Here is a 27,988-nt window from a genome sequence, read left to right as displayed (position 1 = left end):
TGATCCCAGTTTAAACCTTCCAATAAATTTTTTTTTCACAAACTCAAACCTAAAACCGGAAAGAAAAAACTTTATTGAGTCCATCATAAATAAATCGAATCTAAATTTCCAATGATAAACTCATGTAAATAAGTTGGTTATGTTATTTATTTCTTTAACTTCTATAAGTGATTATAAAACAACAAATAACTCCTAAGCCACAAAACTGCTACCCGAAACAACAAATAACTCCTAGCATCAATAAGCTATGATAACCCCACTCAAACATCACATCGAGTCACATATCAAACAATGTCAAACCACACACCCTTTACTCTTATTTGACTAAAAAAAATCAAAACAAAATCCCAAACCACCCAAAAAATGTAGGTATCAAGTGGCGAGTCAAATGGACCAAAAAATGACAATACAACAACATCAAAGTAAGTGTAGCTGTGTAGTACTCGTATTTAATTTAATTTTTTTTATAAAAGAAAGAAAAAAGAAAGAAAAATTTGACATGGACTGCGACTTGTTGCTTAAAATCCAGTTGGCCTACTTCCAATTCCCATCCCCGAATCTTTCAAATTTTAGTAATTAAAAATTCAACTTATTTACTCACAATTCTCCTGCTCTCTCTCTGCCCCTTGTTGATCCCACTGTCTCTCTCTCTCTCACACACAGACACATATACATACACAATTACATATATATACAAATTTCTATATCTATATACGTCAGCACAATCGCCATCAATTTTACTTGCTGCCGGCCGGCCGGCCTGCCGTCCGTCATCTTCAATTCTCACCGGAATCACACCGATCGTATGTTCATCATACTGTAACTACTATATATAAATATGTATATATTTTCACTTCAATTTATATATCTATAGGTTGAATTATGAAATTTCGTTACACGTTGAAGTTCCGAAAGTGAATCGGTGAAGTTTAGATTGGCAGGATCGTCGTTTTTGATTCAGTTATGTTTGTTTTTATAGGTTTTGATTAAGTTTGGGGGTTTTGAGGGTAAATGAGTTGTTAGAATTGTTGTGAATTTGAGGAATTGAAGTGAAAGAGAAGGAAATATAATTGCGAGATGTCGAATTCCAAAGTAGTTTATGATGGATGGATGGTGAGGTATGGGAGAAGAAAAATTGGGAGATCTTTTATACATATGAGATATTTTGTTCTTGAGTCGAGGTTGCTTGCTTATTATAAGAGGAAGCCTCAAGATAATGTGGTATGGAATTTGTTGATGTTTCAGTTTTTCGTATTTTTGAAGTTTTTGTGTGGATTGTGGAGTGTATATATTGATGTTAAGTGTTTTCTTTTGCATTAGGTTCCGATCAAGACTTTGGTTATTGATGGAAATTGTAGAGTGGAGGACCGAGGTTTAAAAACGCAACATGGACATGTGAGTCTTTTTTAAGTCAGTTTTGGTTCTTGGTTTATGGTTTGGAACTTGAAAGTGTATAATTTAAATAACTACTAGTTCAAACTTTTGAATATGCACTTATATCTGCGTTTATATAGAGATACGAGTGTTGGTGAATCTGTGAGAATGAGAACATGAAACTAGTGATAATGAGTCAATTACTAGAATTTATGGATTTGGTGTTGCCTGATTATATGCTTTTAAGTCAACGTATGTGTTTTTAGTTTCATCATGTAATTAGAATTGGGGGTGTGAGTTGTGACTGGATCTTTACTTGTTCGGAAAGCCAAAATTTATACATGTTCACTAGTTATGATCCGGATGGTTACTTAATGTGAGAAAAAAATGCAGTAAAGCACAAACTATTAAGGAAACCTAAAGTTTCTGCCAAATGATAGCCTGTTGAGTACTATGCATATAATGAAAAGGCTGCACACTTGCACAGTATCACTTTGTTAGTTGTTAGTACCAACACAAGCGCAGAAACTCTCTGTTTTACAAGTGAAAGAAGGCTTATAATGCTTTCCTCCGTGATTTAACAAGCTGTTTGAGAATTCAACCTACCTGAAAATATTAAATAGAAATTCCAGTCATGTTGGGTTTTGCGTGTAGACCAAATTAATTTGAGGGACCCTGTATACAAAGACAAATACATGTATGCACCAGTTTCTCGCCCTCCCTCTTATTACTTTGATACTTTATAATGTGAAGATGTAGCACTTGATGTGATACATTTTTCCATTCAATATGTGGTACTTTGGAATCTGAAATCCTCTAGGATTTTGAGAACTGGAGAGAACAGCAATATAGGCAGCCTTACCGTTGCAAAGCAAAGATGTTTCATTACAGAGCAATATATGCATCCTTCCCCCTTTATTTCCAATAACAATATGTCGTACTATGGACACTTAACCCTCTTGGATCTTGAGGACTAGAGAGCAAAGCAATGTAAGCACCTTCAAGCAAAGATGTTTCGTTGCTCAAAATCCGTGACCTTATGCATTATGTATGTTAGCCAGTGGGTTGTATTATCAAAATGGATTTCGATTCAGTCTGTTGCATCATTATCAATGATTCAATGAAACGATATAAGTTGGCTTTTTAGAACATGTAGATTTTCAATTGCAGCCTTCAAAATATTTTATACTTAAGGCAAAATGTAAGTAAAAAGATAGTTCTTGGCTATCAATTCATTAATATAAGCTAAGTCCACAAAAATCAGTAGTTGACTATATAATGTTAGTTTGATTTTCTCTTTATGTATCCGCCAGTCTCCATAACTTTATATGAGCAATTGATATGATATACATATATATATATATTCATTTCTGAAGGTTGTATATATATTTCTAATATAGTAGCATTATGAATTTACAATCCATGTTTTGTGTGATCTTTTATTGATGGAACTAGTAGAACTTTCTATCTGCTGTTGTGATACTGTTTTAATGTTGCTACACAATTATTGCAACAGATGGTATATGTTTTATCGATCTACAACAAGAAGGAGAAATACCATCGGATTACTGTACGTGATCTTTTCTTTTTTCTTCATTTAAGTGCAATAATTTACTTGTGACTCGAGTGTTTTTTTGCATATGTTGGAGAGATCAAATAGCAAAAATGTCCCCTTTTCTCTTGGTAAAATGCTGTTTTAGTTCATCAGTTGTGAAGCCTTTGTATATTGTCACTTAGCATATTAATAGATCTCTGCTACATGGTTTGAGCGTTCAACTGTAGGACTTGGTATCTATGACAATTCACCGAGTTAGAGTGTCAGACAGAATCGTAGATTTCACCGAAGATTACAGATGTTTAGACGTTCTGACATCTATGACATTCATCTTTAATCCATACTTGTTTTCATATTCTGTTGGTTGTAAATAGTCAAATAAAAAAATGCAACTCAGTTTCTTATTGTTTGGAGTTGCATAAAAACTCTCTCTTGTTTCAGATGGCTGCTTTTAACATCCAGGAGGCACTTATATGGAAAGAAAAAATCGAGTCTGTTATTGATCAGGTAAACTTTTTATGCACACTCATTATTGGTAGCACAAGAGTTTCTTTTCATTTATAAGCTGTTTTCAAGTTTTCTTACCTATGTACTTGTGAAAGCTAATGACTCCATAATGATTTACAGCATCAGGAGTCATTAACTGCCAATGGTAATAAATATCATTCTTTTGAATACAAGTCTGGGATGGATAGTGGAAGAAATGCTTCCTCATCGGATCAGGATAGCCAGTAAGTAAAGTTACTGTATAATTCCCATTTCTTAGAACTTTCGTTATTACACTTCTATGAAACTTCCCAAGCATTAGCTGATATTTTTGCTTTCTTTTAAGAGGGACCCTATTGGATTTCTTTCTGCTACCTGGTTATATATATTACCATATATTTTATGTAAGCACTTAAATTTTAGGTGCAGTGCAGCTGAAGATGAAGAAGATTCACGGCCAAGTTTAATGCGAAGAACAACCATTGGCAATGGTGATTGGTTCTTTTCTTTTGTTAGCAGTATGTTGGTTAATCTTTGCATTTTTCTTAACTCTGTACTATATTAATTGGCAGGCCCTCCTGAATCTATATTGGATTGGACCCAGGAAAGTTCAACATTGGCAAGCCAGAATACTGACAATCAGGCATTTTCAAGGAAACATTGGCGGCTTCTTCAATGTCAAAATGGTATTTTCATAAATATTTAGAGGAACCGGAACCTGAACATCAGGCTGTAATATGTAAAATAAGAATAGGTGGTTAATTCAATTATTCTACCTTATATTCATCATTTGCCCCTAATGGGACTAGAACCTTGAAAATCTAGGCTGTTGGGTTAATTTGTTACTGCCCCATTTGGTAATCTACATTATTTATCTTTCTTATGCAAAATTATATGCAGGACTTCGAATCTTTGAAGAGCTTCTAGAAGTTGAATTTCTTGTATGGGTTATTTTCTAACCTATCCTATCACTTGAAGCATAAATTAATATTTACTCACCGATTATTATAGATCGATCACATTTTATACTGGTCATTGCAGCCAAAGAGCTGTAGTAGGGCTATGAAGGCTGTTGGTGTTGTGGAAGCAAGCTGTGAAGAAATATTTGAGCTTGTAATGAGCATGGATGGAACACGTTCTGAGTAAGCATTCTTTTGTACTTTAATATAATATTAAATATTAATTGTCTTGTAGCTTGAAATGTTTGTCGTGATAATGGCCCATAACACAGGTGATGTGACATATTTGACAATAAGCATATTACTACAATCTCTTTTACTTTCTCCAATCTTCTTGGGTGGGTATTGGAAAAACTACATCTTATAGAATTATGTAAAAGAAATATCAGAACTTCAAAATTCAGGATGAATTCTAACTATCAGAAGTATTATGATTAGAAAGCTAATTTCCCAAACGTTTGGGTATGGATGATAATAGTAGCACTATTTTGTTTAGGTGTTCAAGAGAAATGTATACTTTTTGGCCTTCTTGTACTACTTTGTCCCTCATCAGATAACTTTCTGCCTGACTCTTCTCTTGTCATTAATTAAAAAGATCTCTTATGGCCTGACATTGGGTATGTGTGCCAGTTAGATGGTAACCTTTTTCACAAATATTTTAGCTGCATTTGTGTGATTGAGGATTTGTATGATACTATGATTGAATAGTTTCTTAAAATTGCATATTCAAGAAACAAAGGCTTTCCTTGTCAAAAATGTTTTTACTTTAAAAAATCAATATTCCCTTAAATGTGAAAGAGCCCAGGAAGGGAAATTTTGGAAGAGATCATGGTCTAAGGCTTTTGAGATGGTGTAGTGACAATCCACAAAACTGGTCAAGCTTAAAGACCAGGTTATGTTTGTTAAGTACAACAGGACCCAAGGTTTTGCATTAAGCAAGTGTAACTAGAGCAACTCTAAGTCCAATTTTTGCTGATTGACATTGCATTGCCTACATCCTAATTACCATGGATTCTGACCAAGTTTACAAAGTAATGAATAAAATCAGAGTAAAGTTCAAATTCAGATAATTCTTTTTGCTATTATTATTAATTACTGGTACTTGTAGAATTATGCTTATAGTTTGGCTTCTCATGATTTCCTTACTGTGCAGATGGGATTGTAGTTTCCAAGATGGTAGTCTGGTTGACGAGGTGGACGGACATACAGCAATTCTATATCACAGGCTTCAACTAGACTGGTTTCCAACGTAATGCCTTTTGTAGTGTGTGTTTCTAGGGTTTATACTTTATACATTGCATAAGGTGCACATGTGCATGTTTCGGATTTGAAACATTATAGTTATAACCGTTGGCACGATCGCAAAAAAACATTGACTAGCGGGAACAATGATCAGTCCACAGCTTATACTCCTCCTGGCTGACTCAACGACCCACTCAGGATAGTGCCTGCCCTCCAACCTTAGAACCTTAGAACTAGCCCGTGGAGAATAAACCTTAGAACCTGGTTCTCCACTAGAGATTTTGAACCCTCCAACCACTAGGCTACCCTGTTGGACCCTGTTGGGATAATACCTGTTGACATGTTAAACATAACTTTTGGTCTTGTTTTTAGTATCTGGCAACTAGAAATTTTCAGGTATTTAATTTACTTTATCATATCATTTGTCTTTGTTTGTCCTGTGATTGCTTTCTCGCATTATATATTCAAGGAGGAAAAATTCAGTTTGGTTTTTTATATTCTTATCTTTCTAATAACATAATTAAGGCTATATGATCTGAGATCATTACAAGTCGGTTCTAAACTATGAAAGTGTAGAATATCACTTCATGTGTTTGGTTTCTGTCACAGGTTTGTGTGGCCGCGTGATCTTTGTTACGTGCGTTATTGGCGCCGAAATGATGATGGGAGTTATGGTGAGTGTATGCACTATCAGTTGCTCCCCAGCTTTTCCAAAATTTGTTTTTACATCCCTGAATCCCTGATACATATATATTTTTATACTTGCAGTTGTATTATTTTGCTCAAGAGAGCATGAGAATTGTGGCCCACAACCAGGATATGTGCGAGCTCATATTGAGAGTAAACTCCGTTTTTGTCATTTAATAAGCAGCTTTAAGGTCTTTATATCCCTGTCATACTTGTAATTTTTAATTTAAATATCTTGATGTAGGTGGAGGGTTTAATATTTCCCCCCTCAAGCCTCGAAATGGAAGGCCCAGATCACAAGTTCAACATCTTATGCAAATTGATCTAAAGGGATGGGGCGTGGGTTATGTTTCATCATTTCAGCAACATTGCCTGCTACAAATGTTAAATAGTGTTGCTGGTGGGTTCCAATATACTACATATATATATATATATATATATATATATATATAACTAAAAGTCTAAAACTGCATCTGTTAAATGAGTTAATATTTTACTGTTCAATTATTTTGTAATGCAAACTTTTAGTGAACTTGATTTTTTATTTATAGGACTGCGGGAATATTTTGCTCAAACTGATGAAAGGATTGCTCCTCCTAGAATCCCTGTTATGGTTAACATGACATCCTGCTCTGTTCCTACAAAGAAGACTCAAAAGATACACTTGACTTCTGTTCATAATCGAAGTCAGTCTCTTGATAACGTTGCAAAAATGATGGATGAGTACTCAGATGAGGATGAAGATTTCCAAATTCCTGAAGAAGAGGTGAGATTGGATATATATATATTTTAATTCTGTATAGCATTATTTTATCAACTGATTTCATTTAAAAAATTTTCAGGCATATATCAATGAACCGGAGACCAAATATGTTGGTGGGTATATATGTGTATAAAGATTTTATGCCAAGTTTTCTGCATCTTACTTTAGAACTAGAGATTTTTACTTACAATGCGATTTACCTATATGAAGCCTTTGAAGAAGAACCTGTAGTTGAAATTGACTCGTCTTGCTTTTCGGGTAATCTTCGTCGAGATGATAACGAAAATGCCCGTGACTGCTGGAGAATATCTGATGGGAACAACTTTAAACTTCGTAGCAAGCGTTTTTGCTATGATAAATCGAAGGTCTGTTACCATATAATTCTTTCAAATTAGTGTTTATTGAGACTTAAGACCTTGCTTTCTGAATATGTCATGCTTTCCTTCAATATCTTTGAATGATTGAAGATGCCTGGAGGCAAGCCCCTTATGGATCTTGTTGCTGTTGACTGGTTCAAAGACACAAAACGAATGGACCATGTTGCTAGACGCCTTGGTTGTGCTGCACAAGTAGGTGTTTAAACTATATAAGCTAAACTTTTTAATTGTCTCTTCAATCCGGCTATTTCAATTTATATGTTTAGATAATCTATGCAATGTTATAGTTTTGTTGATAGTTTCTATTGGTGTAAATTCGTTCTTGGTTTATAGAATAACTTTTCGAATAATTTTATGTGTTTCGATTTGCTTTAGTGGCAAGTCATAATTAATATCGTAGGTATTTATGACTATACAGTATATGCGAAGTAATAGGGAGATTTTCGATCAAAAGTTCAAAACTCCTTATGTGATGTCTCAATGTATGCTCATGTGTTTAATCCTTGTAGATGTTTATGCAGTTTTAAGTATTATTAACATAAGCATGACAAAATAAAATATGGTGAGTTAGTATTTCAGAGAAAATAAGAATGAGATATCTTATCTAGCATTTATTAATGGTGGTGCTTTCTGATTGTCAAAAACTATAAAAAGAACAGAGATAAAGACACCTTTCACAGTTGAACTTCTCATTTCTAGTTTACAAAAACTCATAGAATGGAATTATTTTAAAAATAATGTAGTATGCTACCTTAGTCCGCAATATGCTTGTGTATGAGTATATATTTTAGTCTACTTTTCAGAAATTTTATGTGTTCTTCAATTTAGAGTTTGATTGACGCCTTTGCATTTTTAGAGGATTTTATTTTCTTTCTTTATTAGCTTCCTTTATTCTTTTTCCTGTTTGGGTGTGTTATTATGTAACTCTTTGTAATTTATGTATAGGTTGCCTCTCAAAAAGGTCATTTTTGTATGGTGATCAATGTCCAAGTAAGCTGTTTTCATGTAACAAGATATTGATAACGTTCATGATGCTCTGGAATAAACAATAACATTTTTTTGCGGCTGAAGGTACCTGGTTCTACACACTACAGCATGGTTTTCTACTTTGTGACCAAAGAATTAACTCCTGGCTCTCTTCTGCAACGGTTTGTTGATGGTGATGATGAGTTCCGTAATAGCAGGATGAAGCTCATACCCTCTGTCCCTAAGGTATCCATCTCATCTAGTTTTTTTGTTGTATTTGGAATATTAGTTTGTTATCTAGGGTATTCTGGATGGTGTTAATTTAAATTATTATTTTTTTGGTTATATATTTAGCAGCCATCGTGTGGGTTACAATTATATCCATTCCAGTCTTTTAAGGTGGCAATAGGGTTTGGTTGGGGTGAAACTGGTTTGGGTCAAAACGTGTCATTTGGTGAGAAGGCCAAAGAGAACTAGTGTCCGCTTATTTTTTTTATTTTTTTTTGAAAATATGCAATTAGTTTAATTTTTTTTACTAAAGATAACATGTTGTAGTATAATTGTATGGAAGTGATTTGAATGGCGATGTTATGGGTCAAAGGTATTATATGCTCACAATGTCTGCTCAATTGCTTTTATAAAGGTCAAAGAGAATTAACAGAAAGTGTTAATAGGTCAACAAAAGGTGATAAGCCCGTAACAACAGTTTTACTTGCAGCAGCAATTGCTGATTACACACAATTATCTGTCACAAACAACACTTGTTGCCTAAATGGATATCGAATAGTTTATTCTAGATTCTTTTAATATTGACCTGTGTGTTTGCATAAATCGGTATACTTTTCATATGCAGGGTTCCTGGATAGTGCGCCAAAGTGTTGGAAGCACTCCTTGTCTTTTGGGTAAAGCAGTCGACTGCAACTATATTCGTGGCGCCAATTACTTAGAAGTAATATTTCTTTCATCTCTCCACATAATGTGCACATTATAGGAATCACTTTCAACCCTCTTGTAAATGAGCTGATTTTGGATATGTTATATTTCAAGCGTGTCAAATCAGAGAATCTAACTTCAAAGGGAACTGCTCGAGTGGGTTGAAAGTTGCCTGGATTCTACTTTAAGTTAATGCAACTCCTTGAATTGTGTTGTTGAAAGATCAGGGCAAAAAGTGTTATTGGGTCATCTACTAGAAATGACATGTTTTGATTGATTGACAACTAGCCCAACTTGCCACCTGCAGACTCCATTACATATAGGAAATACACATACATTCAAGACAAAATCCGCATAATTGGTCGATTATCATGCCTGTTTGTCTTTTTTTCCAGGAGAATGCTGAGTTTGTTTTCCCACTTGGCAGGTTGATGTTGACATTGGTTCTTCTACAGTAGCTAATGGTGTCCTGGGTCTTGTAATTGGTGTTATTACTAGCCTTGTGGTTGACATGGCTTTCCTTGTACAGGTATATAATTCAAAGTGTCAATTCGAGTTCCATGCCAACATGTGAGAATATTATATAGAGAAAGTTAATTGAATAGGAACTGGGTTGATTGGGTGGAAAGTCATCTAAATTGTATTTTTAATATCACAATTTTAGAATTCCTGCTCCATGCCAACATGTGAGAATGTACTTTAGAGGAAGTTAGCTAAAGAGGAAATGGGTCAAATGGGTTGAATACTTGAATGGAAGTCACACGAATGGTATTTTCAATGCATACATATATACTCGGAAGTCACTTTATTCAGAAAATAAATATTTTTTTATCTGATAATATAATTTCAAGCCTCATCTTTGACATGCTAGTTACTTATAATTAATATACTTTTTGTTCAAAAGTGTTTCAACCTGACCTGCTTTTGACACATATTGTATCTTTTAATATAACACTTACGTCTAAGAAAAAGTTAGTTCTGTTTTAACTCAATTGTTCTCTTCGTTTCTTTCATCAGGCAAACACAACCGATGAGTTGCCAGAGCGGCTTATAGGCGCTGTTCGGGTTTCACATTTAGAACTGAAGTCTGCAGTCATTCCCAAATTGGAACCAGATCAATGACCTCTGTTAATTCAAAGTACAAACGGATTTACTTGAATGTGGTTTGTTCCCATTCTTACATTGATTTCAACTGGAATTTTCTTCCAATATAGGAATAATGTCCCCTCTTTCATAGATAAGAGTTGATATATAGTTCAGATCTATCCAACTTTTAGGTACATAGAGATCACCTTGAAATCTATTGGCAAGTTAATTGCGGGTCAGCAGGTAGCATTAGTGTCCCTTTATTTTAGGAAACTTTATTCTCATTGTTATTGTCGTTGTCATAATCTGTCTTTGATTTTATTGCCAGCAAACTGAGGGGACAATGTGAAGCAGATACTTTGAAGATAAGAATATGAGAAGCTGGAATGTGACATTCTACAAAATTGATCAAATTCATTTCGTTTTCCAAGTCATGTAAATGGCAATGATTTTCGAATTGACATCCAAGGGATCTTGGACCTCATGAAAACAGGTTTTGATCCATTCCTATATGAGAAGAATAAGGAACTAAAATATTGTATAAATTTACACCACATTTGGTACATAGTTTCGGGAGAGTTGAAAGTTAGTATATCCAATGCTTTTGACTCACAAGGAACATGGGAAGTTCATTATTTTGATTTCATGTAGCATAGTTGTGATTCTCAGTTTCTCACTATGCATTGCATGCATTAGATATACCTTCACTGTGTTTGGAAAGATGACTCAATAAGTAGGACTATGCAACACTTGGGACAAACGGTTAAACCAAACTGGTAGAATACTGTAAAAAGTGGAAGCGGCTAAGCTAGTATACTCAGCCCGGTTCCAATTTTAATAATAATAAAAAAACTCGCCTCAATCCAAAACGAAAACATAATCTGTTCTTCAAAAAATGTTGCAACATTTAGGTTAGAATCTTGACTTCCATATGTGTCGTGAAACCCAATTGTTGCTGAATGGCCCAACCCTAAGAGCGTGCAGAACCTGGGACGGACCAGTAGACCTTAACTATTCCGTAATGGATGAAACTGGTATAGCCAGCCTGGTTATTGCTCACAATTACTTGAAATTATATATTTTTTATTTAGAAAATGAGTGTTTTTTTGCTTACAATGTGATTAAGCCAGGTAATGGAAGGATAACTTGACAAATTGGGGGCAAATTTATATCATAATGAAACTATACCATAAGAAACGAACTGAGTGTACCCAGTCGGGCGCTGCATTTCAAATTTAGTGAGAAGCTGGCTCTTTGTACAGAACCGGTTGTATCTAAAACTGGATTTTTACATAAAGTTTAGACGAACAACACTAAACGTTTGACAGGTTCATGGCTTGTTTAGACATCGTAGCACCAGCCTGGTTTTGTATCATTGTTGCCTTGCTCACCCTATCTCAAATCTTTGTTTTTTCTAACTTTAAAGTCCATGTCCTCAAGGAGTCAAGGGGTCTATTTTGTCTCAGTTATTCATGTAGCTTCTTATAATAAGAAATGCCAGTTTTTATAGAATGGTGCTTAATCACCTGTAACCCTAAAGACTTTTGCTGGTTGCTCTACTTTTGTAGTCGGTCTAACTTCACTACTAACAACTTCTCATTGAATTTAATTGTCTTTACTTGTTTTTTAGTGTGTCGATATGCTTTGATCTGTCTTTGGTTCTATATTGGGTGTTTTAGTGTCATCCATAACTTGTTCTAAACTCTAAATTTCTCAAGTTCTTACCGTCTCATGTTTTTTTTTTCCCTCAAGGGTTCCCATGCTCTCATTTCATTTGCCGTTATTATACCATAAAAATCTGATAATCACATGGACAACAGTTTTTATTATAACCATAAGTACCAGTAGTACATAGGTACATATTACCAACTCTGATAAGAAAGCGTACTTAAAAAAAGAAAGAACATGCAGGTGAATTTAAACTGAGCCGATCAAAGGTATTGCTTGAGGTAGTCTTCCATTTTAGTGTATTTGATTTCTGGGTAGAGACTAGAAGCTTCTTCAGCATCATCTCCGATCTCGAAATTTGCCAGGCAGCCTTGGTAAAAGAAATGGTAGTAGTAATTCATCGATGCCTGTTCAGCATAGTCTTTCACTGCAATTCACTCAAACATAAATGAATGAGATTATAAAAAGTTATAAACATTAGTAATTCTAGAGGCCTCGTCCAATGGCTATAAAATTTGGTTAGATTTGGAAATGTTGAAAGATTATTCTAGTTAAAATAGTAAAAAGCAGCAACCCACCAAGTCCTTAACCTGTTTCAGGCTAGTCTAACTTTTAAAAATATTTGTAATGGTGGAACCCATTGGTGATGGCGTGGTTGTCCCCCATGTCAGACCTTGTTGGTCTACCACATAACCGTTGTGGTTCATCGTGGTTGGGCTCAAAGTGGCTATAGGCTATAGCCACTGCCCATTGGCGGTACAATGTTATGGGAGGAGGGAGATGATCCCAAGTTCCCAACTAAAGGTAGCCCAATTCTAGCAACTTTTAATACATTATGTACAATGGGCCAGGTATTATGAGGTCCAAATTTTAGTGTGGTTTTTTTTGCGTGGTTTGTTGCTCATTACAAATACTGTAGCATCAGAACCCCGTTCTCGCATTTAATGTTTATGTCAAAACATGTATGCAAGATCATTTTAGATTATGTCAACAAAAATATGGTGTTACCTTTTATGATATTGAGAAATTCTTGTTCCGGAAGACATGACTTTTGAAGTTGTTTGCCAATGAGCTTCTCCCAGATTTCAACAAGTTCTCGTTGTGAAAGAATGTTTGCGGAAGGTCTGAGATAGATCGTCGTGTTAAGAGTGCGAGGATCATCTATAGATTTTATAGTATATGCTGCTATGTCATCTTCATAGACAAATATGGCTACACAAACAAACGATGCTCCATATAAGCGTGCATGAATATATAGATGCAATGTAATTGGATTGATATCACATCAAACAATCTTCCAAACTAAAAGTGATATGTGAACTGATCGAAGGCATAATGCATTTGTTTCATTTAACTTGTTGACAAATTAATTTCATTTCTCTGTCAAGTCTTTGACATGAATAAAACATTATAAAAATGATCTTAACAGATATAACACCAAGTTTACAATTATATATATTTTTTTTGAATGACAAATGTAAATGGTTAATAGTTGGTCTTCTTTAAGTTGATAATTAAATGTCAATGTTTGGATTTGAAATCAAAACTTCTATTGATCTGACAACTTCTCACATCCATGTTAAACAACTAGACTAAGAGTTCATAATAAATAAGTCTCTTACGATCTATAAGTGGTATGCTATTATAGGCATAGGAATTTGTATTTAATTAAAATTATTTTTTATAATATTGACTAGTTTAGCAAAACCTTATATTATATCTACCAAAAAGTATGTTATTATAAAAATACAATAAAGGTTTGAACTCTAACCAAAAACATAAGAAGGTTAAAGAAAGAGATCCTCTACATTTATCTTCAACTTTATTACTGTAGTAAAATTGGGGGATCTTGACCCTTACTTTCTCCGTCTCATATTAAATGTCCAATTTTGACTTGTTAAGTTTTCTGCTTGCAACTTTGACCATAAATATCTTTTTTTGTGTTACATAATAGTTGACGAAAGTTATATAAATGAAAAGTACATTGAAAACTCAATCCGTCAATATATTTTATATAAAGTGTTATATGATATAGACAAATATTTTCGCAGTCAAAGTTTAAAGAAGAAGACTTGACAAGTTTAAATTGGACATTTAATATGAAACGGAGGGAGTATATTAAAATCAAAGGTTAAAATTCAAAGATGATTTTTGAATCTTGACTATTGATTTTAATCCAATGGTCAAAATGTCTCCAACTTTATTGGTAAAGTTGAAAACAAACTTTAGAGGATCCATATCCTACAAAACTACTTAAGTACATTGTTAATTTCCATGCGAATTTTTGAAACCAATAACATGGAGTGTGTAATAATAATAATAATAATAATAATAATATAATAATAATAATAATAATAATAATAATAATAATAATATAATAATAATATAATAATAATAATAATAATAATAATAATAATAATAATAATGCAAACGTTATATTATACAAGTTTTGAAAGGGTGTATAACTGTGTATGTTTATGTGTCTTTGTAAGCAATTAAAAAATTGTTATTTTAAAAAGACAACAATCAACCAATTCAATTAAGACAACCTTTTATTTAGAAACCAGTCATCTAGGTATTACTATTTCTAATGAAGGTACCAGAATATACAAATTTTATAGTTAACTATACAAACCATGAATGTAAACATGTAGTAGATATATCAAAATTAATGGTCTTAATATCACTTACAAATAAGTGTATGGGATATTTAGGTGGTGTACTAGAATAGATCCCTTTGATCTCGAGCTAGCTCAAATTGATCAGTTGCACTTGGATCTAGCTCGACAACTCGTACTTAATATTAAAGGTCAAGTAAAATCACAGTCACACTAAATGCCAATAACAATCTTTCTTTATCTATACCTATATATTAAAAAAAATAGCCTTTTTATTTATGGAAATGTTGAAATTACTTTATGCAATATGACTATAATACCTTTACTCTTTTCCTACCCACCTTCTTTATTTTATTAACTAATTTAATTATATCCACTAATATACCTAAGATACCCTTAATAACATAAATTACACCACCAGTCCCTCAAGTCTTAAAATAACTACACTAACCTAATAGCCTACACTATTTGTCGTCACCGCCATCCACTCACTGTCACCCGTCACCACCACATTGTCGTCACCGCCGCCGCATTTGCGCGGACACCATGCTAGTATTAAATAAAAGAGGATTGTTGTGACATCAAATATTGTTTATTTGTCAACTCCAATTTATTTCTTAATATTAAGTTGTTTTTTTTTATATTTACTTATGATGTCATAAACACTCTTATTTTTAAGATTTATTACATTTTTGTTTTTATTATTTTATAAAAAAAATTTTAGAGATATATATTTTTTATTTCTTTTTAGAAAAAAACTCTAATAAATTATACATTGTCTTATAAGTTTCATCGTCTAAATAATTTTATCATAACATATTTTTAGTTATTCACATATTATGTGAGTTAATAAACTAATTATAACTTATAAGATATACTATTTTGAGGAGACGAGTGCTCTTAGACTATCGCAACTTCGGTGGCGAAAATACGATCTTATAAAACTTTGATTGATATGCCGGGTTAAACCCGAGTTAATTAGCTAGTAGAAAGAATAATACAGAATTACATATAATACTAGCTATATATTAATGAACCAACCACATATAACGGTAGAAGATTTCGGTGATAACATAACCTAAAAAAAGATATACGGAGTATAAAGCAAAATATTTAAAAAGAATTAAAAAGATGAATGTATAAAATAGAAAACGGATGAAAGTATATATATTTTCAATGCAATAAGCTAGCTCTAGCCTCTATATTATATATCTAACATGCATGCATAGAAATTACAACAATTAATTAACTTACATTTCTGATTACCATCTCCATACAAGATAACAGAATCGGTTGAAGGAAGATTGTGGCCATATTGACACAACCCTCCAACAAAATAACCGGCAAAGCAATTTGCCGATACATATGTGAACGGAATCCCAGCATTTTCAATTGCTTTCCTTACTACCATTTTCTCGTTAAACGTTGCTCGTCCTGGTTCCAATGCATCCGCCATTCTTGATGGATCCGTCCCGAACTCGGACGGCACAAATCGCTAATATATAAAGTTAATGTTAGTGTCAGCTATACTTGCAAATATCTATATATTATATATACTAGTATGGTGTCCGCACGTTGCGGCGGTGATTAACGGTGCTGATGGTGTTGATTGAGGCGGTAGAGATGGAGGGCAGCGGTAGAGATGGAAGGTGGTGGTACGTGCAGGCAGTGGTCTTAGGGTGGAGATGGAAGGCGGTGGTGGAAGGGTCGGTTGTGTGTTATGATTAGTTAGAATCAGGGGAAAGAGGTTAGCTTTATTTTTAAATAAGGGTAATTTTGGAAGAAAAAAATGCTTAATGTCTTAATCCCTATTCTCTTTATAAGGGACTATATATATATATATATATACACAAGCAAAGCCGATACCAGAAAAAAATCGTAAAGGGAGCAAAATTAAAAAGTCCTTGAAAAATAAATATAGAAGGGGTCAAAATATTAAAAACATAAAAATATATACATAAAATTTTTAAAAATCGATGAAAAATTGAAAAATACTTGACAAAATCTAAATTTTGAGGGGGCATTAGCCCCTTTTGCCCCCATGTGGAACCGCCACTGTATACAAGTATATATATATATATATACTAGACATAATTATGCGATGCGACGGTGGTGGCGCCGGTGGTTGCGGTAGCGGTGGGTTATTAATGTAAAAATAATTGATGTAAAAGGGTAGTGTTGAAGTAATTTAAGAGTTAAGGAGGTGTTTGGTACGATGGAATGGAAATGGGAGAAAGGAAATGCAAAAGATTTCCCTTGTTTGTTTGCGACGAAGAAAGAGAATGAGAAAGGAGAATCAATTCTATTCTCTCAATTCTCTACAAATTGTAGAGAATGAGTGAGAATGGAATTTTTTTTTTTAAGATGTTATATGTACTAAATGTATTATTATTTAAAATTTTATTTTTTTTTATATATATTCATTATCTATGGGTACCAAACAACGGAATTTATTTTCTATTCCAAATACTCATTCTCTTTCTCACTATTTCCATTATTTATTACATTTACATTTTTTATGATTCCCTCTTATCAAACACCCTTGGGTAGATGTTGTAAATCAAGGGTATTATAGATATTGATCAAGTAGATATTTCAAGTTGATATTTTCAAAATAGTAAATAATAATAAAAAAAATGGAAGTAACTACAGTAATCGTTTTATAATGTACAGTATATAGATATAGATATATACATATATACCTTAATATTTCCAGCCTCTTTGATGGCATCAATAAGTTTGAGTTGAAGAAGGATTTGATTACCAACATGGACACCAGATATGGCACATATCACCACGTCTACTAGCTTCATGGCTTTAACGAGGCCCTGATGATCATTGTACGAACCTGTAATGAGATGGGCTCCATGCTTCTTGAAGGAAAGCAGCATCTGGTTTTTCTCGACGTCAAAGCCGGCTTCGGGTCGTCTGAGAACGTATGTTTCGTGACCTTGTTCTAAACTGGCCTTTACTAGCCACTTTCCTATGTATCCAGTCCCCCCAATGATCAAAACTTTGCTCTTTCCTAAGTCCATTATTTATTTTCTATATTATATATATATATATATATATATATATATATATATGGATTTAATTAAAATGATGGGTTTATTCTGCTAGAATATTGATATGAATATATCATCTTGCTGAGTAGGAAGCCATAGCCATTATATATAATATGAAGTTCAGAGTCCGTAACCTAGCTAGCATCTTTTTTGAAACTTAAATTTTTGTATTTTTAGCAACTTGTTTAATATATTTATACTGTGAATCGAGCTGTACAAAATATTAATGTAAGTAGCTATGTAAGTTTTTTTTTTTTTTTAACGTTCAAATGGTAGCGTCCCACTTATCGGCACCTACGTATATCCTTCGGACAGGATGTCATTCGAACTTTTAGCGACCATGGAAGGAGGAAAACCTATTATTAATCCGTCAAATGCCACGACGATTAATATGAGTAAACTTTGTCTACCGAAACTCGAACTTGAGTCTCCTAGACCCAAAACCTTCATGAGAAAACTAAGATACCGCTCAGTGATAAGCTATATATGTAAGTAATAGAGTGAGAAAACTTTAGAAAAGATATATATTACTCGTATTAATTCAAAAAGCCTATAATGTGGCGACTGGCGAATTACATTGACATGTAGATACAATTGCATGTCATTATGATTTTCGACCTCGTTTTAACATTTTCGACCTCATTAACCTGAATCCAAATTAACTCATACCGATACCGAGATAAAATATGTTATCCGTACCAATCAGAGTCTTTTACTCATAGGTTATTATGGGATTGTGAGTGTTTAATTCGAAATGCAAATTTAATTTTTATTTCATTTATATAGATCTCTACTACTGCATGATTTTTTTTTTTTTTTTGGTTGTAAACTAGTTCTATGCCCGCGCAATGCGGCAACGCTGGGGGTAGTAATGGCGGAGGTGGTGAGGGTGACGGTGGCGGCGGCAGAAGTTGGACGGTGATAGATGAGACGATGGTGGTGAATGTAAAAGTAATTGATGTTAAAGGTGATATTGTAGTTATTTTAAGTGTTGAGGATCTACATTATAAATGATTTCATTAAGGGTATTATAGGTTATTAGATGTAGATGTTTAAATTAGTGAATAAAGAAGAATGATATCTTTGATTTTTCAAAGATAGAAAGTTTAAGGATAAAAAGGAGTAGATTTGTTTTACATGAGTATTAGATATATAGTATAGATAAATTTGTAATCTTGTACATTTGATAGTGTCAACATATATATATACGGTATAAATTGTTGAAGATAGCTACTGTTAGAGCTAATATTTTTAAAATTTTTTTACAATATCACCTTGTCCCCTCCATTGATACCCCCTAGCATAGCACAGTACTATCTCCATTTCTCTTACATTGTCACCACCAATCATCATATCATGTAAATTCGACTAGCCATAAAACCGAACAATTCTTCTCTCAATTGTGTTTTGCTAAGCATATACTTAAATAAAAAATTGTGATTCACATGATTTTAAGGTAATATGGGGTGCAATTTACGATGACTATAACTTTTTTTGTTTTTATTATATTCAAGTTTTAATTAAATTTCTTAATTTTCTAAAAAAAGCTTGAAGTATTCTATCAAGACAAACATGTAAGGGTAATGAGAGTTGGATGAGAATTTTGATCGCCAATGAATATAGAGACTTCTTGATGATGACTTTTCCAAAAAAATATATTATATTTTTGTTTGTTAAAATTTTAACCGTGTTAATTACATTAAAAAGATAACAGTTATATAGTGGATAAAAGTTATTTTTATGACTTTACTCACTATATAAAACAAAACTTTTTTCTTATCTGATATTTTTATCTTTAAAATACCATAAATATTTTTTTTAATATCATTAACACTATCCATAAAACTATTAAATAACTAATATTCCTTTAATAAAATCAATATACAATACATACCTTTAATTTCTAAAATAATTACATCACGCCTTTTACATAATTACATCAATATCTTACACTACTCACCTCTACCAACTCTACCTGTCGCCGCCACTACCATGCTACCATTACCACTATCGCGCGGGTAATGGTCTAGTAGTATATATAGATATAAATTTTAGGATTTTGCTAAACGAAGCCTCAAGGGCTTTCGTTAAGATGCATTAATTAGTTGTACATTTCCTATAAAATTCAGGGGGTGAACTTTTAATATGAAAATGTACAATCTTTTTATACACGTTAAGTGAAGTCCTAAAAGTTTTATTTAGCATTTTCCTGAATTTTAATATGGATTGATAAACTCTATGACCCATGCTACCTACTCTAATTCAGGATATAATGAAAATAAAAGTTACAACTTACAAGAGCATTCAATCCAATTTTATATTTAAGATAATTAATATGCTTTAAATTAATTAATCCGCAGTGACAACATATAATATATCATCGTAATCGCGGTTTTTAAAAAGAACGTACATTCCCATTAATGGCATAAATTATATCGAAAGAAAACAAAAGGTAGAACAGGATCCAACCCATAATTGTCTCTTAAATATGGAGAACATGCCAAGTTGGAACTTAATTACCACTAATAGACAAACTAATCAAGAGAACATACAATTGTTGTAGACAAATATAACACCGACTCTAATTAGTTATTGCATTCTGTATATCACGACAATATAGTGGCCAGTGGGTTTAATTTTCTTTCTTATTGTACATCTACTATTTCCGGATTTAGTAGATTATTCCATGGATTTGATATTATAATAACAATAGCTTATGCTTTTTATTGAAATTTTACTTATAAAATTAAGTGGATGGTTTAATATTATTCGAATGGTCTGAAATTAAGAAAACATCAATACATCATAGTGAAGCAATTATCAACATTTTGAATTAATAGCTTGGATTTATGTTAACAAAATCTTTAAACAATAAAATAAAGAGCAATGGTTACTAGCTAATCTATTTTGCATATATAAACCTCACCGCTTGCCGGGGCCATGAAAACCATGGGACGACGTCCTTTGAAATAATTCAGTTGATCGCAGTTACGACATCGTACTAAAATCACCAAGGTAACCAACATATATACTTTGTTTGTAATCCCCCCAAAACAAAACAAAAATTCGAAAAGTTATATCATGAAAAATGTTGTGCGATTTTATTTCAAATATTAATTAGTAGCATGCATACAACAATACCCAATTCCGTAAAAAACAAGATATAAGATATGCCAGATGTAGACGATAATACCTTTCCACGAGGATATAGAGACTACTTCCAGACATTACACTATATCTAAATATATAAAAAAATGTAACATTGACACCATAACATAACATACTTAATATATACACAAGAATATACATCATACTACAGGGAGTCGGTCAAAGGTATTGCTTAAGATACTCCTCCACCGTTGTGTATTTGATTTCAGAATAAAGATTACAAGCCTCTTCAGCATTATCTCCGATATCAAAATTTGCCAGACATCCTTCGTAAAAGAAATGGTAATAGTGAGTCATTCCGGCCTGGACAACATATTCTTTGTCTGCAAGTACACAACAAAATTATAAAAGCCATTAATTAGTACCTCGAAACTAAGGCTTCCTTCTATGCTAATCATATCAGTGTATTTGTGCATATTCAATAAATCAAATTGTAATAAAGTTAAATGTACCATTCATATTTGATTGGTGCAATATTAGTTTGTAACTATATAATGCCACACACATATCATTTTTTTAATATCAAAGTCAGCAATTTGTAGCATTAAAGAACAGTAACAGTATGGTTAATATGTTTGCAACTTTGCATTAGATCATGTAGTTACAGATGGAAGTGGCAGAAACTCAGAAGTGTGCACAATGGGCCTTGATCCACCAAAATTTGTGTACAGCAGTTTGTTCATTTGAAATACTTTATGCCCAATATAAAGTAACTCTGGTCTTCATTTGAAATACTTTAGGCCCAACCAGAATTTAGGGGCCCACTATATGTTTGGTCTGGGTCGGGCCCAAAACCGAAAAATGCCCACGGCTAATTGTAGGGCTTGGCAAAAGGTTTTAAATAATTATCGATTTTCAGTAAACCTAACTACCTAAGAACTTCTAAAGTAGAAGTGTAGTAGAACTCCAATTTAAAAGTTAGAAACGTTTTTAAAAGACTATAAAATACAAGTAACTTAATTAAGGAACCAAACATATATACCAAAAAGTTACGTTGGTATAAAGTAATTGGTGCACCTAAGGAATAGACCATGGGCCAAAAACATTACCACATAATACCATCTTTTTACAAATGCATAAAAAAAAAAAAAAACCATAAATGGTGTCACCTTTTATGCTATTGAGAAATTCTTGCTCAGGGAGACATGACTTTTTGAGTTGTTTCCCTATTAGCTCCTCCCAAATTTCCACTACTTGTCGTTGCGAAAGAATATTTGCTGGAGGCCTTATGTAAAGCGTCTTGTTAAGAGTGCGAGGGTCGTCGATAGATTTGATGACATATGTTGCTACGTCATCTTCATCTACATAGATTGCTTCAAAAACAAACAATCTATAGTATTACCAAGCATGAAAAACAGGTGTACGTAATTGAAAGGATCAAATTAACCATAAGTAAGATGTGAATGAAAGCAATAATGCATTTGTTTGCTTTTGTTGACATCATCATTAGTTAAACTATATTGATCGAAGCAATGTGTACGTATCTTTCTTCTTTTCGTTTTTCACCTAATTAAACTTATCATCATATTAGAAACCTCAAACACGAAAAGTAGCGTCAAGTGTAATATATTTTGACTTTACGCTAATGAGTCAAAATCGACTAATTAACCCCATCTTATATATTAACTACATGATTGGATCAGTAATTACAACACTTACATTTCTGATTACCATCTCCGTACAAGGTGACGGAATCTGTTGAAGGAAGAATGTGGCCCATTTGACACAACCCTCCAACAAAGTATCCGGCAAAGCAGTTTGCGGATACGTAGGTGAACGGGATCCCGGCATCTTCAATCGCTTTTCTCACCACCATTTTCTCATCAAACGTCTCTCGTCCTGGTGGCATTGCATGCCCCATTCTTGCTGGATCGGTACCAAACTCGGATGGTAAAAACCTCTATACATATGAAAAGTACCGTTAAAAATTACTGTAGTTATTAAACCAAGTGTTATACAAACAGTATTGAAGCATCCTTTGTGTAACACGATAAAACAAACTTTTTATAAATATATATTTGCATGGTACCCGTACAATGCGGCGTCGGTGTGATGGCGACGACGGATGGTGATGGTGGTGGAGGCGTCAAATGGTTTGGGTTATTTACGTAAAGATGTTTGATTTAAAGAGGTAGTAGAGATATTTTATAATATAAGATAATAATGGTGTAATTTAATAGTAAAGGTTGGTTGGTGGTTAATTGAACTCATTAAGTCAATTCACTTGTCCTATTCTTTTTTAACTTTCAATTCAACGCAGAGCTATGATTTTATATACAAGTATAAAAATATAGATGCATGATAAATACCTTAATGTTTCCAGCCTCTTTGATGGCATCAACAAGCTTAAGTTGAAGCAGGATTTGATGGCTACGAAAATGCACACCGGAGATTGCACAAATCACAACGTTTACTTTCTTCACGGCTTCAACGAGGCTTTGATGATCCTTAAATGAACCGATCACGAGATGAGCTCCCTGCTTCTTGAATGAAAGTAGCATCTGGACTTTCTCAATCTCGACGCCGATTTCTGGTCGTTGGAGAACATATGTTTCATGGCCTTGTTCTAAACTAGCCTTCACGAGCCTCTTCCCTATGTATCCCGTACCACCTATGATCAAAACTTTGCTCTTCAGCCCCATTTCTATTTATGTATCTTGTGTCTAGCTAATAGTATATATTTGTGTGCATTCAGATATAAAAAAAAACTTAGTCTATGTGAAAGATGTTACATAATATCAAGCTTTATAGCCTTTAAATCAAGTATGTCATTGTTGTAACTTGAATTGAAAAACAAGGAAAACCAAATCTTTTGAATTTAGTTACTTCATCACCAATCTTAATATAATTTCAATAAAATTAGTTGTGGAATTTTAAAGTTGTCTTATGACCCCTTGTCTGTTTAATTTTTATTGGCTAAAAATTTCCTTTTGATTGAATAAGAAAGTTATTTCAAAGTTTTCACATTTATATTGAAAAGATTGGTTGCTTTTGAGAACTGTCAAAATAAATTTTCACTTTAAAATTGAATGAGTATACAATTTACAAATTTATTTCAAAACCGAAGAGGATATTATTTTAGAAACAGAATTAATTCATATATAATAATCCTAAATATTTGGGTTAAGGTTGGTGGCTATGGTGGGTTCATGACTTCATGTATGTACGTGTATGTGTGAGAACTACTGTTTTCATGTAAGTGACATGGAGAAATACGGTCATACATCCAAGAGGAATATTGTTCGCTTAGACTACTAAGAGTGGAGGCATTCCCTCCACTTTGAGAATGCCCTTCCACCACTCTCCTCTTGACACATATCCCTAATTAATGATTGGAGGCATTTCCTCATTTTTGGGGCATTTCTTTGGATCGGAGGCATTCCCTCCAAGGGCATTTCCTGATTTTTTTTTATTATTTTTAAAATTTCTTTTTTTAAATATTGAAATTAAATATAAAAATATACAGATCTTACATATTAATGGATATATTAAACAGTAACGGCTACTTTTTAAATTCTGAATTTTCATCTATAAATACTCCATCATCCTCTCATTCTCAAAACACAACTCAAAATTTCAAATAATTCAAAAACTCACACATTTGAGATGAACTTTGGGCGAGGAAGAGGACGAGATGAACCAACCCGTCCTATCGGACAACCGCAACCCACACGAGGCAGAGGACGAGGAAGAGCACGGGGGAAACCCACACGAGGCAGAGCAGGAGGCGGACCAACTCGTGCCCCTGTTCAGTCACCCATTCCACCACCTTTTCAACCACGAGTTCAACATGAATGACTGCATCCTCGTCGTCTGGAGTTCACATTGACGGCGGAGTTTTCAACCCGCGTAAACCTGCAAGCAACAAACGACTTCACTGATGAAGAACTGAACGAGGTATGGGATTCTACCATGGCTCAAATCGAAAGCGGCCAACTTAGGACATGCAGGGCAGAACCGAATTCACGATGACGGGAGACCTGAAGGATACGAGACTGATCCTGGTGAAAAGTACGTCAACGATTTTCAATCGAAAGAGGAAGATTATCACTACGAATACCAGTGCCGTAATGACGGTGACAGTGACATTTCATCGACCGATTCCCTTTATGGCTGGCGTTACCCGCCACTCTCTCCTGATGTTTAATTTTTATTGAATGTATTTGTGTTATGTGTTTTAATTTCGTGTTAAGTGTTAAGTGTTTGAAATAACTGTAATCTTTCGTTTTTAATAAATGTAATGTTTTAAGTGTTTTAATTTCGTGTTTAACAAATAAAACCATAAATACATTTATTTTAAACATAAATAAAACAAACATTTATTTTAAACATAAATAAAACACACATTTATTTTAAACATAAAACATAGAAACTTAAATATCTTCGAGAACATCACATCATAAATCTTGCACTTGCTCGTAGCAATGCCCACTCTGGGAGGTACTGAAAATCAGGATGCGTCATACGATACTCCTCTAAAGCAAGTTCGACACGCCTCGGGTCATCTTCATAGACGTGCAAACGAGCATAGATGTGCCCGAACTCGTGAATAGAGTGGCGCATCTTCCACCATTTTCCTTGCACACTCTCAAGGCTCCTTTGCTCGCCTTGATGATTTTGGAGATTAATAAATACCTCCCTTACACGACTCCAAAAAGTTCTTTGTTGTTGAAAAGCCTCTACATTTGGATCTTCGGCTACGTCAAGTCAAGCTCTTGCTAAATTCATAGTCTCATCCACTGTCCAAGTTCTAGCCATTTGTTGTATGAGTGTATAAATTTTTAAAGAAGAATGAAAGAAATATGAAATTTTTGGAGATAAAATGAGAATTGGTTTGATAATAAGTGTATGTGTATGTATATATAGTGTGTATTGTGTAAGTTAGAGTTTAAAAAAAATAAAAATAATAAAGATTTGCATTGGGAAGGGGAAAAGGAAGAAAAAAACAAAAGTAGGAGCCCGTTCAAAATCCGGAGGCTTCAATTCGGAACGTGTGGAACGCCTGGGGAACGCCCCCCCGGGACCGATGTCCGGCGTTCAGGGGGCATTCCGGGTGATAGTTTCGAAAATGAACGGGCTACTCCGGACGGTCTTATAAAATTTTAAAATCAAATTTTATCAATTTTAACTATAAATACTTTTATTTTTGTTATCGTATATAATAATTAATAAAAGCTATACCAATAAAACACACATCTAAAATATAATTAATTCATATAACTTTTATCAAATATTAACTAGCACAAACAAAAATATTTATGGTTAAAGCTCGTAAAATTTGACTTTGAAAAATTAAAAATTTGACAATTTTAATGAGACGGGTAGTGTTAAAGTTTAGATGCCCACTATCAAAAAGTACATAAATAAACTAGAGACTAGGCTTTGGATTTGAATTAAAAGAAATATTAAAATAAAATAAATAAAAATATCAACCGAAAATCGATACATGATGTTTAGTTATAACCGAGAAATCATGAAATGCATCATCATCAAGTAGTTGGTTCTTGATGCATCAGATTATGTTTGTTTAATTATGCATCTCTGCTCGATCTAGTGAATCTTTGTAAATCAGTTCAAATCTTTTTCAACGTACAGTAGTATACCTTAACACTATTTTTACAATGAATTGTCTTGTATGTTATTATTTTTATGATGATAATTAAAAGTATATACGGTTTGCTAACATATATAGGTTGGTGAAAAGTACAATATTGCGGTTACCAAACTAGGGATAGTAGGTGAACATATAACATATATCCTCGTATCGCAGATTCACAACTTATATATTGTCGCTATCTCTCACTTGTTAGTAATAAAAAAGAAGGTAAAATCTGTAAATCAATGAAGTTAATTGATGAATACTTTTGTGTCATTTACCATTTTACCTTATTCTCATTTGAATTTACTTTTAATTTAGTATAGAGGTAGCTTTTAACATCGAAATTAGATTAGAGATGTCAATATGTTGAATTACAATCATATAGTTTCTAGCACAACTATAAAACTCATGAAAATTATAAAGTGAATAACAAAAGTGTTAGTAAACATGTTTATTAGATTGTACGTTTAATCTACATACTACGAATAAATTAAGTTGATGCTGAACGGTGCTCAGCTTTCTAGAAATCTCGAGTTTTAATTTTTAAAAGCGAAATAAGATGTGTCTTTAATGGGCTACCTGTAAAGCAGGCGGTCTTTAAAAGATTAGTTGGTTTTACAAACGGGCTAAATGGCCCATAAATATGAGATTAGAGAAAACAAAAAAGTTTAATGTTTAACTGTTTAATTAAATTTCATTATTAATAACTAAATACAACTTTTTATTTATCCCATTAAACAAAATAAAGATGGAAGTAACTTTTTGATGTAATCATCATTATCTTAAAAAAGTATAAATTGATGATAGAAATAAAAAAAAACAAAAAAATGTAAGTATATTAATAACATGTGTTGATTTAATTAATTAAAAAAAATTTAAATTAGTGTTTAGTAGGGACTTAATTAAAAAGTCATGACTTAATTGGCTTAAGGCTTAATCCATTAAGTCAATTAAATATGTTTGTTTCTTAGTTGTATGCTCGCACGATGCGACGGAGATGGTGTTAATGACGATGGTTTGGTGACAGTGGTGCGAGAGCTAGCGAGAGAGGGCGGAGACTTAAGGAGAAGATATGTTTTAGGGTTAGGCTATTCATATATGTTTTAGGGATAAATACATACACACATAGTTAGGATTAGAAAAAGAGAAAAATGTGAAAAGTGTTGAAAAAATAATTAGGGATATTTTTGGGATAATGAAAAAATGTTTAGTTTCTTAATCCACTTTACTTTATAAAAAATTATGGATAAAAAAAAAATTATTATATTAACTGAATTCACATTATATAATCATTCGGTCACTTAATTATTCAACATATATTAGAAATGTCAGCGTTTATGTGGCTTTACTATATGTATGACACAGGCCCTGAAAACCATGGAATGATCTTGCTCCCAACCCATATAATAACATAACTACGAAATAGTTTTTTTGGTCTCAGT

General features: G+C 33.1%; 3 protein-coding genes across 6 annotated transcripts; 1 reads left to right on the top strand and 2 right to left on the bottom strand.

Moving 5' to 3' along the window:
- The first annotated feature begins 579 nt into the window (after positions 1–579).
- LOC122599387 (protein ENHANCED DISEASE RESISTANCE 2-like) lies at positions 580–11,043 on the top strand. Of its 4 annotated transcripts, none has more exons than XM_043771892.1 (25): positions 603–803; positions 980–1,221; positions 1,321–1,395; positions 2,891–2,944; positions 3,371–3,436; positions 3,557–3,660; positions 3,839–3,906; positions 3,988–4,101; positions 4,316–4,356; positions 4,457–4,557; positions 5,528–5,623; positions 6,226–6,290; positions 6,385–6,456; positions 6,548–6,703; positions 6,855–7,069; positions 7,146–7,179; positions 7,277–7,431; positions 7,534–7,635; positions 8,389–8,433; positions 8,515–8,655; positions 9,263–9,358; positions 9,770–9,871; positions 10,360–10,480; positions 10,620–10,671; positions 10,757–11,043. In XM_043771892.1, the coding sequence occupies exons 2-23, from the start codon at positions 1,078–1,080 to the stop codon at positions 10,462–10,464; spliced, it is 2,151 nt and encodes a 716-aa protein (XP_043627827.1). In that variant the 5' UTR covers positions 603–803; positions 980–1,077; the 3' UTR covers positions 10,465–10,480; positions 10,620–10,671; positions 10,757–11,043. The 4 variants fall into 4 exon arrangements, with proteins under 4 accessions (XP_043627829.1, XP_043627827.1, XP_043627828.1 ...); XM_043771893.1 differs by having other exon boundaries at positions 606–803; positions 3,845–3,906; positions 10,360–10,505; XM_043771891.1 differs by having other exon boundaries at positions 606–803; positions 10,360–10,505.
- A 1,316-nt stretch (positions 11,044–12,359) lies between these two features.
- On the bottom strand, positions 12,360–17,749 carry LOC122602236 (bifunctional pinoresinol-lariciresinol reductase 2-like). Its single transcript, XM_043774946.1, has 4 exons — positions 17,417–17,749; positions 15,969–16,209; positions 13,105–13,308; positions 12,360–12,523 (listed from the first exon to the last, which is right to left on the bottom strand). Exons 1-4 carry the CDS (start codon positions 17,747–17,749, stop codon positions 12,360–12,362), a joined length of 942 nt encoding a protein of 313 aa, XP_043630881.1.
- A 3,129-nt stretch (positions 17,750–20,878) lies between these two features.
- LOC122600894 (bifunctional pinoresinol-lariciresinol reductase 2-like) lies at positions 20,879–23,638 on the bottom strand. The gene is made up of 4 exons (XM_043773672.1): positions 23,257–23,638; positions 22,607–22,847; positions 22,057–22,260; positions 20,879–21,270 (listed from the first exon to the last, which is right to left on the bottom strand). The coding sequence occupies exons 1-4, from the start codon at positions 23,587–23,589 to the stop codon at positions 21,107–21,109; spliced, it is 942 nt and encodes a 313-aa protein (XP_043629607.1). The 5' UTR covers positions 23,590–23,638; the 3' UTR covers positions 20,879–21,106.
- Between the last annotated feature and the right edge of the window lie 4,350 nt (positions 23,639–27,988).

This window comes from Erigeron canadensis, chromosome 5 (genome assembly GCF_010389155.1).
Source record: "Erigeron canadensis isolate Cc75 chromosome 5, C_canadensis_v1, whole genome shotgun sequence".
Lineage (NCBI taxonomy): Eukaryota > Viridiplantae > Streptophyta > Magnoliopsida > Asterales > Asteraceae > Erigeron > Erigeron canadensis.
Note: the sequence above shows the minus strand (reverse complement) of the source record. Positions and strands in the feature narration are given on the sequence as shown.

Bases quoted from the DNA above. Each gene is read 5' to 3' on its own strand.
- LOC122599387 (XM_043771892.1), top strand. From the start codon at position 1,078: ATGTCGAATTCCAAAGTAGTTTATGATGGATGGATGGTGAGGTATGGG. The intron at 6,457-6,547 runs GTAAACTCCGTT...ATCTTGATGTAG, and splicing joins TGTGCGAGCTCATATTGAGA to GTGGAGGGTTTAATATTTCC. The intron at 7,070-7,145 runs GTGAGATTGGAT...AAAAATTTTCAG, and splicing joins TCCAAATTCCTGAAGAAGAG to GCATATATCAATGAACCGGA.
- LOC122602236 (XM_043774946.1), bottom strand. From the start codon at position 17,749: ATGGACTTAGGAAAGAGCAAAGTTTTGATCATTGGGGGGACTGGATAC. The intron at 16,210-17,416 runs GTATATATGTAT...TTTATATATTAG, and splicing joins AAGAGGCTGGAAATATTAAG to CGATTTGTGCCGTCCGAGTT. The intron at 12,524-13,104 runs GTAACACCATAT...AGTGAATTGCAG, and splicing joins ATTTCTCAATATCATAAAAG to TGAAAGACTATGCTGAACAG.
- LOC122600894 (XM_043773672.1), bottom strand. From the start codon at position 23,589: ATGGGGCTGAAGAGCAAAGTTTTGATCATAGGTGGTACGGGATACATA. The intron at 22,261-22,606 runs GTAAGTGTTGTA...TTGTTTTTGAAG, and splicing joins CGGAGATGGTAATCAGAAAT to CAATCTATGTAGATGAAGAT. The intron at 21,271-22,056 runs GTGACACCATTT...GTGTACTTGCAG, and splicing joins ATTTCTCAATAGCATAAAAG to ACAAAGAATATGTTGTCCAG.